Below are 16,714 nucleotides of genomic sequence, written 5' to 3' on the forward strand. Positions count from 1 at the left end.
AATAGATCAGTTAATGGACATGTGCCAAATGACCGAGATAAAAAACTAATTCTTCTCTCTCCAAAGCAGACATCACTTTCATTACATTAGAGACTTTTTACATGGCAATTCATACACAGATCTTATGTAACCCCTCATAAAATGGAACTTATGTTTAAGAAAAATATTGGCTGCTGGAGATGTGATTTATCAATAAAAGCAGACTGGCAACATATGTTCTACGAATGCCATTTGATTAAACCATATTGGGATAAAATAAATTATTTTCTGCAAATGGTATTCAATGATAAATTCCAGATTTCCAAATCTATTATTTTGTTTAATGCACCTGTACCCGACTGTGTGCCAAGAACAAAATATGTAATCTTATGGACTCTCCTAGCTATTGCAAGGAAGAACATTACATCAAACTGGAAATCCAAAGCTTCTCTGACTTTTAAGCAATTCATGAATATGGTGTCAGCAGTATCGCAATTGGAAATGAACACTATTAAAGGAAGAACTGAAAGAACTACATCATTATACGTAGCATGGCAAAAAGTAACTGAAATACTGGAGAATAATGACTGCAGCAGATTATAATCAGGAAACAATTGTATAGAAAGTCAATTATATGTCAACAATAGACACCCTTGTAAATACTTTATTTTGGTTTTAATGTTTGATATCTGTTTAGAGGTTTTAGCCTACCTTTTTAAATAATTTGTAAATACTTCATTGTCATAAATAACCTGCATTCATGTTTTCTTGTTTTTGGAAATGAATAAAAATATTTAAAAAAAAAAGAAAAGAGAGCAGGATTTTAGCAACTTAATGACCCCCCCCCAGTCTTTTTTCTCAAACTCGAGTCCAGCAGTGGTGTAGACTGGTGCTCTTCTTCCATGCTGTCAGACCGAGACCCTCGCTGTTCATTTTAAAGTACTTCATGGTCAAGATGGCTGAACCAATGCTTGAGTCTGACTCTCCACTGCTGTATTGCATTGTATCATCATACTTTACTCCATAACAATTGAAATGTGTTGGTTACATCTTTTGCTGCATCTGCATGGTTACCTCAGCTCTACATAATACTTAAAACTCCTCTTCCAAATACATTTTCCTCATCTCTATACACAACTCCCTCTTTCCTTTTGATGGGTATCTAATCTGTATGAATGTATGTAGATGTCTCGTTTGCTCCTGCTATGCCCTTTTCTTTTTCTTGAATTCTCAGAATATTTTAAATATATTGTTGTCATATTACATATGTACTTAAATATACATTGAAATAAACATATGTATGTTCTAAGTAATATTTACTAACTTTATTTTGTAACTATTGTAATGTTTCAGTTGTTACTAGTTAAGCCCGACTAGGCCTGAAACTGGTCATCTCCAGTAAACAAACTTAAATAAGTAAAGCTTCTTTACTAGTGCAGGTATAGAGATTGTAATTCACTCATACAACTGATTTAATTCAAGTATCGTGATGTCCAGTTTTTCTTGTACTTTTCTTTTACATGAATTCACTGATGTTGATGTTTTCCGTCCGAGATAACTACGGTAAAACAAAAGTAGGAAGCATTACTTACAGTTGCAGTGTTATACTTGGTAAAGCGAGAGTTGCAGTAATGTAGTTGTATGTGGACTAACACATTTCTGACTCTCTGTACAGGATCCTCCTCAGGGATTTTCCAGCTTGGAGAAGATTATTTCAGTGAAGAAGGAACCTCAGGAGTCTCTAGGTATTACTGTTTCAGGAGGAAGAGACAGCAAATATAAACTGCCTATTTATGTTACTAGCATTCAGCCCATTGGTTGTCTGTATCGAGATGGACGGATCAAAAGGGGTAAGCATTTTGCTAAAATGAAGATACCGAACAATGCATAATTTGAATAGAAGTAGTGTTTGTGATCTGACATACTACTGCAGTGCCTGGGTTGAATGTAACCAGAACTATGTATGCCATTCTTCAGTCAGTCAGCTTTCTTAGCAAGTACTTCCTGGCTTTGTCAGCACAATGTAAGCTTTGGCACACACTTAAACATAATCTGAAGGTGGGGAAGCATTTTCTGTCTGCATTCACAGTTCAAATTTCCTGTATATCTGAATGTAGAGTAGTTTGGACAGTAAGAAGTATCTTTGGTGTTTGTGTTGTGGTAACATTGTTGCCATGTAGTGCTTTTGAGTGAACTTGATGGAACAGGTAATGTTTTAGGGTATGGTTTGGGTAGGCCATGGAGAGTGTTACATTAGTAGTGTATAGAAAAGGGACCGTACCCACTGGCCATTGTTGGGATTGGTGCTGCATTCAAAGTGCATGTGGCCAGGCAGGTGTCTGTTCCAAACCAAATTCCAAAACAGTAGTAATATATTCTCCTCAATATAGAGTTTACTCCCCATCCTTTTGCAAAGAGTCTGGCTGATAACTTGGAAAGTGTAACCCACATCATCTTCCTTTAATTTTTGCCTCCGAAGAATATGATTGTTAAATTTTCTGCTTCATATTCACTACTTTGGAGGTTGGCACAAGTGTCTGAATTCCTGCTGTCCAATAAGTTCCCTTACATTTGCTGTTCCTCTTTGTATCCGCTATATTTTTTAGTTGGCTTAACTCTAGAAAAAGGTCACTAGCTAGCTGTACCTGTGGGAGACTTTCTGCTCCTGATTGTTGTCATTTTCATTATATTTTTTCTGTGCACTTTCCCATCCTTCCTGATTGCCCAGCCTTTTCCAGTCAGACATGGCAAGTTTGTTCCATATTGGAATGAGAGCCACCTGCAGGGTCCATCATTCAGCCAACCATCAGTGTGCTTTGTGTTCTGTCTGGTATCTTGGTAATGCAGACATTTGTAATGGCTTTTATCTCACCTGTGGGCAGGAGCATGTACAGTCTGCATGACCATGAAGCCCTACAATTCATTCCCCTTGTGAGTGCACGCTTCTGCACACCCACACTGTAGGCTACCACCATATGGTGATTGTTAGCCTAACTCCCATCCGTAGATCACACCTTTGTATGCCACCCCATCTTCCAAAGGCTTGTGACAGTACATGCTCAGCTGTGTCCTGCAACCCCCAGAGATGGGTATACTTGGCTTCCCTTGCTTGCTCTGTCATGTACCCAAGGCACTATTTTCTTTTTCTGGGAGGGAGGTGTTCATTATATTTTAAGTCTGAACACTTCAAATTGTTTAACAAAAAAGTCATGTTAAAGTAGAGGGTAGAAAATGAAAAGGCATTCTGGGCTAGAAGCACTTGGTGGCATTAGCAGTGACATCCGTGTCACATTCCATGGGGTATCTGCAGTTACATCCCAATTGTATTCGCATAAGCAGGAGAGTAAAGCTAAGAGAATGGAGATGAGGCTAGGTCCAGAGGCTTTGGCAGCCCTGTTATTCTTGGCTCAGTGAGGCTTTGGTTTGTTCTCTCTTGTGGCCCTAGTAATGGTTAAATCCTACCTATGCCAACCCTTTTGGTGGTAGGTAGTAGCTGCTTTAGTAAGGGTATAGCCAGACTTCTGAAGTTTCACAGCTGCACCATTGCTGCTCTTCATGCTGTAGTGTTGGTTACTATAGTCTCCTGTAACTCTTCCAGTATTAAAGCTGCTGTTTCTAACTGCACAACAGATGGTTGCTGATGTCTTTATCTCTGAGTACTTGTGGTTGGCAACTAAAGCCTTCTTGTGATTTGCCACTTCTTTATCTAATTTTTTTTCACAGCAAATCTCTGATTTGCTTTTCTTGTTTTGATTAATCGCAGGGTTCTATAACTGCTTTTATTGCACCCCCATTGGTGGCCCCTGATTCAAGTGTAGCTAATGGGACTATGGCCTGTGTCTGCCATGTTAGCGTCTGATATGCATATGCCCTACTGTATTAGTTTCTTTTACGTGTGGCTCTACAAGTTTTGCCAAAGAGTGTCATGTGTTTACAGGGGAAGTCTGACTGGGAACAGAGCCCATTCTCAGCAGAGACCTGGGAAGAAACACTCCAGATGCGTGTCTTTGAAATGTGGGAGGAAAGCGGAGCACCTGGAGGAAACCCATATAAATGCAGGGGAGGACATGTGGACACCACACAGAAGGCATGCCAGCTGAGAGTCAAACTGGAGAACCTCTTGCTGTGAGGTGACAATGCTAACTGCTGTAGTACTGTAGCTCCTGGACAGGCCCCTGTCTTTTCTTCCTTCATCCCAGGGCGTTCCCTCTCAGAAGAGAAAAATGGACCTCTAACTAGAAATATCTGCAGTCTCTGAGGAGGAAGAAGACTTTTTTTGCAGAACAAATTCTGGTATCCTGTAGGTAGACCATCTTTTCTGTGTCCCTCAAGAAAATGTTTGCTGTGGAGAAATGATAAATTTAATGACAGACCTTTTCAAGTGAGGAGTAAAAGCAATGGGTGCTGCCCAGAACTGGCACTTAAAATTGCTAGGATGTGAGGAGCTAGACCCCTTGGCTATTCTGCAGTAATCTGTACATGTGAAACTTTCTGATGTTGCATTCTGGGAAATGGATTCTCACTGATCTGCACTAAGGAAACCCTCTAGGGTTTTACAGCATGCATTAAGCATATAAGCACCTAAATAATGTTGACTGGTCAGGCAGTGGTGATATGAGTCACTGTCATGGTCTCTATACTGGCACCAGCTTTGATCAGTCTGACTGGTTGCCATGGAGAGCAGAGTCCTTGAGTGAATGATTGTGGCCGGGTGTGTCACTCACTCAAGCTGTAAGAGCTATTAGTTGCCAAACACAGTTGGCTTAGTAACAGGGAGATGTACTAAAGCAAACTGAGGGTATAGCACAAGAAACCTGGGGATGAGTCCTTGAAGGGAAAACTCCACCTTAGAACATAAAAACTTCTATTTTTTCACTCTCTCTCTCTCTGTTTTCTGAGTTGTTTTAACATCTCAAAATCGCTCTTTATGTATCTCAGGGCTTGCTTTATAGTATACTAAGGAATTATACAGCTGCAGCCAAAACATTTGCTAAATTGCAGGCCTTTGTTCGAAGTATCTTTTTGTAGTCCAAGATGATTTTACAGCCCCCACACACACACACACACTTTGGTAAATGTGCTGATACTTTACAGGAATTACAAGAAAAATATTTTCTGACTTTTCTCTAAATATCACAGATGTCTTTGGTATTACATTCAAGTCATCTTAAAATGAAAAGTAATATAAAACAAACATTTAAAGTTTAAAGCTTAGCATTTCAATACTGTGATGCTGCTTATGTAAATTTGTCAAAAGAGGTAACAACTGCCTTTGAACTATTGACTGGTGTAATTGCTCTGTTTTGCTCTGAAAGGCACGGCTACATTAAAAGCAGCTGTGAATCGGTGTAAGTTATCTTCCTGTCTGCAATAAAGACATTGGAAAATAGTTTCACACCTTACTGTCTTATCTACTGCAGCCTGAGCTCCTGACTACAGACTTCTCTATCTGTGGTATGTCATGCAAGTGTAGACAAATTCTTATGCAAGAAGGTAAGCTTAAAAAAAGTGGATGGTCTTTCTCTTCCTTGGTTACCAAAGTGAGAAAAGAAAAGTTTTATAAAGTACAAGCAGGTTTCAGGTACCTACACAGTACTGGAATCATATTGTAGGGAGAAAAGTATCATTAGAGTTGTTAAACTGTAGAAGAAGGTGGAGTTTTGCTTTAAGATGAACTAAAAAGCTTTTTCTGATGACAAGAAAGTTAGCAAATATACTGCAAGTTATAGTAATAGTGTATGTACCTGTGACAGGGTCTGTGCCTCAGACAAAGTAATCAGAAGACACACACCCCCTTCACTGGGAAGCAAGCATTTACCTGATAACAAATCGCTTCCTGTGCCGTTGACTAAAGCGCTGGTGTCTGGTCATCCTTCCCTGGAAAGACAAGTGCAAGACCTTTCTATCATTCAGGCACCTGTTGTACCCACTAAATGCCCAGTTACTTCAGAAGATATCTCACAAAATAAGGACGCTTTCACAGGAGACAGACCAGGGGGTACAGATTGAGAGAAAATCTGATTCAAAAAAACTGACATGGACTGCAAAAACTGAGACAAGGTAAGGCTGCAGGCTGGTTGGCAGCTCTTTTCCTACTATAGCAGGTCCTAACCGGCATTGGGTTGCCCTACTCTCTACCACCATATCCCAGAAGTCACAGAGGCAGTTACTCATGGTTTCATGGGCAGACTCAAAATTTCAGTTTACCTCCCTGCCTTCCGACCTCTCTGCTGTCCTACCTGTCTCCAGAGTTTGTTCTATGACTAATTCATTCACATTTACCCATATCTGTCTGACTCCCTAATATAGGTTTTGGTAGAATGAACTTCTGGAAACTTGTAGCTACACTACTCTGTGCCTGAAACATCAGTGTGTTTCCAGAAATTCCTAGATATCAATGTTTTCTCCATCCTAATCCCAAGATTTTCCAAGGAACAGTTTTAGCTGTGGTAGTATGCTGAGCATCCCTGCCATAGGAGAAAATAGCCTCAACTAATTAATGTTTCTATACCCATTCTGATGTTTCTATACCTATTCTGACTGCTGTTAATGCCTTTTTGGGGGAGGGGGGGTGCATGTTGGCCTCCATCTTCATGGTACTCGAGCTCAAATTTCATACAAGGAAAAGACCATGGTTTCTGAAAAGCCTTTGAGACTTGCAGTGCCCTTTTCTGGAAAAGAATACCCATTCGGTATCCTCAATCTACACAGAATCCCTGGGCAGGTTAAAGGTCCCTTTCGGTGTCCTAGATCCCAAACAAAAGTGCACACTGTGTACATTAGACCTGGCCTTGGAAGTCCACTTTGGACACTTGAAAGTATAGGGCACTATGACAAAAGGACCTGAAGGGAAAGACTATAAATATCATATCTTGCTCCCCAAGGGTATTCTATGCTATCAATACCTTGAGCCAAGCCCTTCACCCAGGGATGCTCAGGGCTACCATAGGTAATACTACATTTATATGAAATATCAGAAGAGGGAGCACATATATTTCCTTTGAAGGTGGTTTGTGACAGTCTGGGGCCTGCCCATTGATTTTCATCTTGGATATGCTTGCAGTCAATATAAATGCAGGGGTAGCACTCCAGCAACTATTTGTAACCAAAGCGAATTGCAGAAAAACTGTCTGCGACCAGGAAATCTCAATGCTCTCCATACAAGACTAAGTGCATTTGTTCCTCACTGGGAACTTCAACTGAATAACAACATTTAAAACATCACATCCTTATGTAACCATCCATTACTTGATCGTTCTACCACTTTAGAGAGACAGGACACCAAAAATCTAACATAATTGTCATACATATTATTTACCATGTTAAAATTTGTAACTGTAAATTACTAAAACCTGAAAATAAAAGCTCATTATAACTATGTGTTAAAAACAATCAATAATATTCGTAAAAATAATAATAGTTTAGCAGCTCGTAACTTTAAAACAGCTGCTGTAACAATTCTCTATATTCCAAAAAATGTTCCAACTCTCCACCGCTAGGGTTTTTTCTGTTTGCTCAGTGGTCTCAAAATAGAATGTAATATATTCTTTACATGCTGATGCATGTTTTGCAAAAGCTCTATTAAAATTTTTCTTGGGACAAAAGTCATAAATCTTGTGTATCTTTATTTTAATAAAAGATTGTATAGTATGATATTCTTGTAATTAGAGAACCCTTGCTCTTTATTTGAACAAGTATAGCTGCCTAGAAAGAGTGGAAGCCAGAAAAAAATGTTCAACAATGGTAGTGAAGAAATTGCTGAACCCAAATATAGACTTGTATGCATCCAAGGAGAAACGTCAACTTTCTTTTCCTGCTAAATGCATCCATTCTGGGCGGATCAGGTACTAAGTGCCTTCTGTGTCATGCACCATCAGTTTAGTGGCAAGCCCCCTTACATACTCCTTTGTATCCATGTTTGCTGACTGCAGTTTCTTTGCTACCATTGTTGAACATCTTTTTTTAGTTGGTTAGCATTATTCAGGTATCTAGGAGGCCTACCACCTGAAAGATGATTTCAACATGGTGCATTAAGCCAGTGCATTGCACCCAGCACAGGTAGTATACCTGTATTTTTGCACTGTTTTTCGGAATTGCCCACCTAGAGACTGTGAATTTCTGTCAACCATTTTAGCCTATCTACTTTTACATCCCTGACTGCTACTAGTTCCATGGTGTTTCTTGGTGGAAGGTGGCCTTTACCCTAAGCCTTGTAGGACTTCCATCTCTCTAACTGGTGTCTAAATATTGTCGCTGATAAAAATTATCCTCCTTTCATTGCAAGTGACCATTTCACCTAGCCTTAAAGGCTGTTAGAACTCCAATCCCTGATTTGCAAGAAGACGCATCCTTTGTGCCCATGTAGTCTTCACATCCATTATAAAATCAGTTTCCCCAACTTCCCAGTCTTTTAAAGCCTGGTACATAAAACGGGAAGCTGTTGTGCACAAAAGGCTCAAATACTGTAACAATATTAGACATTAGAATTTCAAACCTGGTTCTTACCATCATGCTGCTGAAACAAGGAAGACCAGTCTCCAAATGTGTATGATGCCTCCTTTTCTACTGCAACTATTGTAGGAATACTTCAGATTGTAAGGTCATGGCTCATTCTACAAAGGCAGCAGCTGTCACCTTCACAAATATTTCAGAAAAGAGCATTTGTGAAGTGGCCATCTAGTCCTCCATTCACACCTTATCCGAGCTTTGTGTACAAAACATGCAGTTTAGATTCAGCCACAGCAGTGCTGTGAAGAATAATTTAATTACTTCCATCAATTTGGTGGCAAGCCCTCTATATACTCCTTGGTACACTCCCATAACTGTAATTTCTGCAATAAAAACCGTGCCACTGTATGAGGAATTCATATAGTAACAGATGTTCAGCTAGATGGAACAGCACTGTAATAAGAGTTTTCATGCATTTGCTGCTGACTTTTGGAGTAGTAACATTGTTTGGTTTGCTTTTGAATTTGTAATGAGATCAATTTTTATTTTTGGATTGGGGTGCTGTCTTGATTTAGGAGTGGGATTCCTCCCAGGCCCCTGAACATTTCCCTTTTGTTTGACAGAGACTTGTGTGCATTAAATTGTGGCTCACCAGCTATTAAAAGAAAAAGAAAAAAAATGAACATAAGTCTTTGCAGGTTACAGTGTCTGTAGTAGCTGTATTCTGACTTGCATCTTGGGAGATCTGTTACCCATCTCCCCTTATAAAAAGATATCAGAACTAATAATCCAAGATTTGGGAAGCGAAAGACACAACTAGTAGCTAGTAAAGATATCAGAACTGTTTTAGAATTCCAAATAAAGCAAACGTCTACCTCTGGAAAAATTTCTGTTTTAGAGATAATACAGTAGTGCCCTTCTGTTCCTATGTTGCAGTATTCTTAGTTTGGGGTTCCTCACTTCAAGTGACCTGAACGTCAGCTGCTATACAAAAGCCTAAGCCTGGCTGCTGTAGGGGTATGGGACATCACATAGGGCCATAAACCAGGGTCCTTAAATGTGATGTCTGCACGCACAGACCTCTGAGCTTTTCAGCAGCAGTTGACTGTCACATCGCTCGCTTCACTCCTTTACTTGAAGACATCTAAAGCTAAGATACCCTGTTGGGGATTTTGCCTTTATTTTGCTTGAGCTTGGTTTGCTGTACTTTACCATTGGCTGATGTTAGCTAAGAAAGGTAAATGCCAATGCAGGCACCAGAATCCACATAAGGATACACATGGCCGCTGCATTTTCTGCCTAGGCCAAGAGCATGGCCATACTGCTTGCCCGATTTTTCAATCATTTGTACCAAAGACCTTCCAAAGCCATCTGGCTGCCCTTAATCTATATTTAGAAAATCAGAGACTCAAAAAAAAAACTAGCTCTCAGGATGGATCCCAAATCGGCCACTGTGACGGAACCACCACGGAAAAAGGCCAAGATTTCCAGGCCTAGTTTCTCTGCCTCTCCACAATCGGCAGTTCTGACAGCTTCTGATCAAGGAGTTGAGGGACGTCCAATAGAACCATCTGCTTAGACTCCCCTTGAGGAAGCCACTTCGGAAGTAACAGCCAGTGCGTCCACAGAGTTAGCTCTGATGTCTGTCTGTACCAATGTCGAAAGGGAACCAGATATCGGACGACCAACCAGGGTCCCATTGCCTGAAGCCCCTACTGCTTCCCAGCCCCCTGAATCCAGGCCTTCTCCTTAAGAGTACTCCTTTGAAAAGGAAGCAGAAAACAAAGCACCAGACTCCACCTTCTGAAGGACTTCCAGACTGGCAATCCTTCACCAGCTCATTGATGCAGACCTTCATGGCCTTTAGGCCCATGGCCTCTTTCCCCTCCACCATTCCAATGCTCAGTCCTAGGCCTGCCTCACTCACATCTCTCCATCTTCACACTGCTCATGAAGGGAAGAACAACAGAAACCTTACTACTAATCTTCAGATGACTCAATTTCCTATTCATCTCAAATTGCCTCTCCACTTGAATATTATTCCCCTGATGAGAAATCCATAGAAGGGGACTGTCCACCCAAGGATGTCACCCTTGGGGAGACCATCACAAAGATGAAAGAATACTTTAAATGGGACATCCTGGTAAAACCACCCCTGGCAGACCCTGCTGTGAATGCTGTATTTCCTGACAAGCAATCATGACTGATTCCATCAGCATCTCTTCTGCCTACTGACAAAGATAGCAAAAACATGGACAGGATAGGAAAGAAGGTTTATACCTCCAACTTCAGCCTTCAGAGCTATCAACTATCAAGCCCATGTGATAAAATATGCCTTGGACCTAGTATCACAAGCCTCTCCTCTTCTGTCATCCACAGCTGACTGCCCTATCAAAACTGTCCCTGGCTTCTCAGGTAGCCAGACTTTTTATTAGATGCAGTTATAATGCAGCAGAAGCCTCAGCACAGTTCGCAGTTTCTGCATCAATACTCCGCAGATACTCTTGGCTATACCTTCAATCCCTACCAGAAGATTTCAAGTAAAAAATCCTAGATGCCCTGCTAGACCACAACCTGTTTGGTAAACAGTCTGCAGACCTCTTCAAAAACCTGCAGGAGAAAAGTAGAGAGCTTCAGGACATCAAGCACCTACTAGTGTCCCCCATTCCTAAATATTACAGAAATTCCCCCGCTAAGACTATCTTTGTCAGGAGGATCCCACTCCATCTGCTACCCCTTCCTCTTCCAGGCATAGGAGAGGAGCCAGGAGGCAGACCACCTCTAGACCAGTTGCATCACAACCTACACAGACTGCCTTTTCATGATAGAAGTGGACTCAACAATGCGTGACTGCCTTGCCCACCTCCCCTTGACAGCCCGCCTCTTCCACTGCCTCCTCATTTGAAAATCCATCACATCAGACTGTTGGGTGCTGGCAATAATACAAAATGGATATTTCCTTTCTTGGAAGATAAAGCCCCCTCCAAGGGGCATTTCTTACCCCCCAAAAATCAACTGCATCTTATTCTTCAGATACTGCAAGACCTTCTGAACTTGGGGACTATAGAATCTGTCCCTCCAGGACAGGAAGGTAAAGGCTTCTACTCAAGACTATTTCTGGTCCCCAAAAAGATGGGCCTTGGAGACCAATACTAGATCTGTCCTTTCTAAACCTATTCCTAAAAGTTCCATCATTCAGAATGCTATCCCTTCAAACTCTGCTCCCACTATTGCCAGCCCAGGCCTTTATGGCCACACTAGATCTGAAGGAAGCATACCTCCATATTCCCATAAAACCCTCCCACAGGAAATTCTTGCGTTTCACTGGGCTCTGCTCTCACTTTAAATTTACAGCCTTACCCTTTGGTTTATCTACTGTATCCATGGTATTTACAAAATGCTTTGCCCCATCTATAGCCTTTTGCAGAACCAAGGGTGTCAAAATCTATCCTTACCTAGACAACATCCTCATTCTAGCAGAAACAGAGGACACCCTTCAAAACCATCTGAGGTTCACCACTTCCCTGCTTTAAAGCCTGGGATTTCACCCTCAACACCCAAAAATCATCCTTAACCTCCCAGCAGGACAAAATCTTTCTGGGCTGCAGGATCAGAACAGACTGGATGCAGGCTTTCCTCCCTCAGGACAAAGTTATTTCACTCTCTACCCACTTTCAAAGCCTATTCCAGGTTCAGCAGATATCTGCAGTACAATTCTTTCAAATCCTGGGACTAATGGCAGCCACCATCCCTATGCTGCTTTTAGCCTGAGTGCACATGCGAAAACTGCAGTGGTACTTGGAAAATGTGTGGTTACAACACCAACATTCTCGAGTGCCAAATTACACTCCTGCTCTGCCTCAAAGCATAACTAAGGTGCTAATTTCAACAAATACTACTGAACCCGGGCTTTCCACTCCAACCACCCACCCCAATCCAGCACATGCGTACAGATGCATCAGTCCTAGGGTGGAGGGCTACCCTGAAAGGCATCATGGTACAAGAGACCTGGCACCCTACCCTCCAAATGAAATGTATCAGTGTGAATGAAATGACCGCAGTTCTTCTAGCCCTGAAAGCCTTTCCTTCCTATCCTGCATCCAGGTCCCCTTCAAATCTTCACAGGTAACACCACAGTCATGTGGTATCTCAACAAACAGGGAGGGACCAATGCCTACCTCCTCTGCCGGATAAAATTACAAATTTGGGACCTTGCCTCCAGAAATGGCCTATACCTTCAGGCAACATACATCCCTTCCCAGGACAACAAACAAGCAGATATTCTCAGCAGGACATCCTATCTACAATAAGAGTGGATGCTGAACAGGGACATTTTTCCAGACATTGTCCCCCGGTGGGGCATACCTCAGGTAGATTTGTTTGCCTCCCCCAGAACAGACAAAGAAGTTCTGCACCAAGGATCACTCTCCACTTGCCTGGAGGGGTAGATGCCTTCAGCATTCCATGGAAGGGTGGTTTCTCTGTGCGTTTCCATCCTTCCCTCTCATTCAAAACGTCCTCCTGAAAATCAGAAGGGACAAACCAAAAATCTTTTTGGTGACTCCCTGTTGACCAAAGCAGCACTGGTTCCCCCTACTTGTCTCATTAGCCAAGGGCAATCATCACAAGTTACTCCACAACCTACTCATGCAACAGTAGGGAACTCTAATTCACCCTCACCAACAGATGTTAGGTTTAACACTCTGGGTGATGCACTTTTAATTCTTTTCAGACACCACTACTCAGAGGACTTGGTTTTAGTCCTGAGGGAGGCCAGAAAACCTACTACAAGGAGATCCTACTTATCAAAATGAGAAAGATTCTCCAACTGGTGTCTCCATAAGGACATGAATACCTGTCAGGCAGATCCCCCCCCCCCCCCAGTCCTTGTGTGTGAACTCATTAAGGCTGGTCTTTCATACTCGTCAGTGTGAGTCCACTTATCAGCAATTTCTGCCTGTCTACCATTAGAACACCCTTTACTAGCCAGGCTGAATGTCAAATTATTCCTAAAAGGGGTCTTGCACATCAGACCACCTAGAAAACCCATCTCACCCCTCTTGGACAAAAAACTTCATCCTGGAAAAACTAGCACTGCCCCCATTTGAACCAGCTAGTACTGCAACGTTCCAAATGTGCACATGGAAGATTGTACTGCTAGTGGTACTTAACTCAGCTAGAAGGGTGTCAGAGTTACAAGCTTTAATGGCCTGCTCTCCCTACACTACCTTCCACAAGGATAGGGTGACCCTATGTACTTAACCCTTCCTTCATGCCTAAAGTGGTCAACAAACTGTCCCTAAACCAATCCATTCACCACCCCACCTTCTTCCCCTCTCCAGCCAATGACAGTGAGAGATACTCCATTCCCTGGATGTGCACAGACAACTAAGGTTTTATTTAGGCAAAACTAAGTCCATCAGAAAATCAAACCAACTCTTTGCATCATTCCACCCCAGGGTCCTGGGCAAGGTTGTCTCCAAACAAACCATTTCCTGTTGGATTAGAACAACTATTTGCTTCTGCTACTCTCACCATGCCAAGAACCTACACCAGGGAGTAAGAGCTCATTCTATTAGGGCCGTGGCAACCTCCAAAGCCTTCCTCAAAGGCCTAGACACAACCTCCATCCTGGAAGCAGCCACCTGGTCCACCAAACACACTTTCATCAGATACTACAAGTTGGACCACATCTTCAGAGGTCGGACAGGGTTTGCTAGAGCAGTCCTGCAGGGCTTTGTGTTATCGGCTACCACTACCTCCACCTTTCACTCTAACTATGCTGTGGTACTTTCCAACACTAAGAATATTGCAACATAGGAATAGAAGGACATAGAATAGTTGTGTAAAATCTTACTGTAACCATAGATGTCCTTCTCTTCCATGTTGCAGTATACCTTCCCACCCACCTATCCCCCTGTTTTGCTATTGACCTGCCTAAAGGGCACTCTGAGGCATTCCCCTAGACTAGGGTCAGACTAGCCAGCATATGTCACTTTGCACCTCGCACCTTTTGTTGACATCACTTGTTAATCTTTATTGGACTGTCCGACTGGGCATTTAAGTTGAGGTCTGTGTACAGACGTCACATTTATGGTCCCTGGTTTATGGCTCTAAGTGTGACGTCCCATGCACCTACAGCAGCCAGGCTTAAGCTTTTGTATAAGAGCCGACATTCAGGTCACCTGAGGCAGGGAATTCCACACCAAGAATACTGCAACATGGAAGAGAAGGACATCTATGGTTATGGTAAGATTTTACACAACTATTCTTTCACAGTAATCCATCTACTCTGGTATTAACTGATGTCCTTCCATGTCACTGTTGCCCTATTCCTTAATTTAGGTATCCCTGCTAAGGGTAGCCCAACGTCTGGCCAGTATACTTAAGCCTTAAGATTTTAAGGCTAATTTATGTCACATGTATACTCCCTATTCACAGCATGGAGCATAAAGGTGATGTACCTAACTCAAAACAAATTTGCTGTCAGTCCGTATGCCATCTTTGATTGTCGGTCTGAACACTCCTCCATCTGCTGGTTATGAAGCCATTTTAGGTAAGTACCCTGTTGAGATTTTTTTTCTTACCTTTGATTTCTTTCCCTTTGTTGTGAAGTTGGATGTCATCCAGAAAGGGAAAATGCCAGTTTGAGAGACAGATTTGCCATAAGGACAGTCACAAGCAGTGTTTTTCCTTGGGTGCTTCTCATGACCATACATTATGCCCGATTCATCAAGCATTTGTCCCCAAGACTTTGTAGTTGTCTCTCCTTTTTATCTATATACATTTGAGAACCAACATCTTAAGTTGTTGGTGCAAGGAGCAATGGCGGAATCATCCCAGCCTGAGGGTTAGCCTTCTGCCAAGAAGACAACCAAAAAAGTTAGGTTGGATTTGGCTGTTGTACCACCTTCCCTGGCCATCTCTTTTGAGTTTGGTGAAAGCCCAAAGGATCACCCGGCCATTCCATTGTATTCCTCTGCCATGACCATTTCATAGGTCAGCATAGTTTCTCACATATCCTCCCCGAGACTCTGCAGACATCCAAGGGAAACTGTGGCTGACATATCCAAGGTACCGAGGGGTGTTACATCGACTTTTATTAGGGAGGAGATTCCTACTACGTTGATTGATGGCAAGGGTCTGAATCTCCTAAGATCTTTAGAGCTGATGTCGCTTTGAAACAGAAGCAGAAAACAAAACATATTTCCCCTGCTCCTAAGGGTCCACAGTGTGTGTGGCAAGAATTCACACAGTGGTTGTTCATTCATGGCCTTGAAGCCCTCTCAAGGAGATGTTCTTTGTGGTTTCACTGTTGCAGTCATCACATTTGGGTTATCTGCTTGCAGTAGCCCTCAGTCGGCCTGATCATCAAAGTCTTGGGTCTTGCATCAGTTGCTGTTTCATCTTCCATAATGTCAGGTAGTCAGGGGTATAAAGCATGCAGCCGATGGCATTACATCAGATTTTCTTACTGTGCGGTGCCCGAAGCAGAAGCAGTTCGGAAGTGCCGGTCGGCCAACTCCTGAAATTTTCATTTTCGTGTTTCAGAACCGAAGTCTTCAACTAAGCTAAGTACCCCATTGGGGAACCTTTTTCTTGCTCTAAACCGATGTCAGTAAAAGTTAACAATTGTATTTCTTGTGAAAAGCAAATACCTCATAAAGATTTTCATTCGTACTGCATTCCTTGCTTAGGCCCAGACCATGATGTACCTTGCTGTTGGTTTTGTGCCTTATTCAAATATCGAACTATTCGTCATCGGTTCATTTATGCTTCCAAGTATTTTGGTACTTGGTTCAATTATCCAGAAATGGCTTTGGTAAGCCACCCGACTACCGACATTCTGAAAAAATGCAAAGATAAAGACAGAGACAGACCGCATAGGTCCAAAGCTGCCGACGATGCTTCTCCTAAGCTAGTCACCAGTTTGCCAGTACTCAGTGAGGCACTTTCGCAGCCCCTGATATCTGCTACTTCAGATTTGCAGGCTTCTACTGAGACCCATTCGGAGTCCGGTATGCCGTGAGATGCTTCCTCGACTGTGGAACCTGTGGATGTCTCTACCTTGGAGGGGTCCGGAGCTGCTGTGCAGGTACCGGCTTCTGAGGGTGTATTCAGGCCCTACTGACTTGCATATTAAACCAACACCATCTTTTTCTTCAAGGCCTAAAACTCGATCCATGCCTTGAAAACTGATGCCCAGACCACATGGTCAGGCCCTTATGCCTAAAAAACAAATGATAAGAATGGCTGAAGACCTTATTACTCTAATCAGGGGAAGCCA

The 16,714-nt window shown here is 42.3% G+C and overlaps 1 protein-coding gene across 3 annotated transcripts in view; it reads left to right on the forward strand.

Moving 5' to 3' along the window:
- Positions 1 to 16,714, forward strand: part of LOC122790153 (ligand of Numb protein X 2-like) — a 702,162-nt gene that overhangs the window by 514,518 nt on the left and 170,930 nt on the right. For all 3 annotated transcript variants that reach the window (XM_044057741.1, XM_044057740.1, XM_044057742.1), the window contains exon 7: positions 1,655 to 1,829. In XM_044057741.1, the coding sequence (XP_043913676.1) occupies positions 1,655 to 1,829 (175 nt within the window). The remainder of the gene's footprint in view (positions 1 to 1,654; positions 1,830 to 16,714) is intronic.

This window comes from Protopterus annectens, chromosome 15.part0 (genome assembly GCF_019279795.1).
Source record: "Protopterus annectens isolate FY-2018-M chromosome 15.part0, PAN1.0, whole genome shotgun sequence".
Classification (NCBI taxonomy): Eukaryota; Metazoa; Chordata; order Ceratodontiformes; family Protopteridae; genus Protopterus; species Protopterus annectens.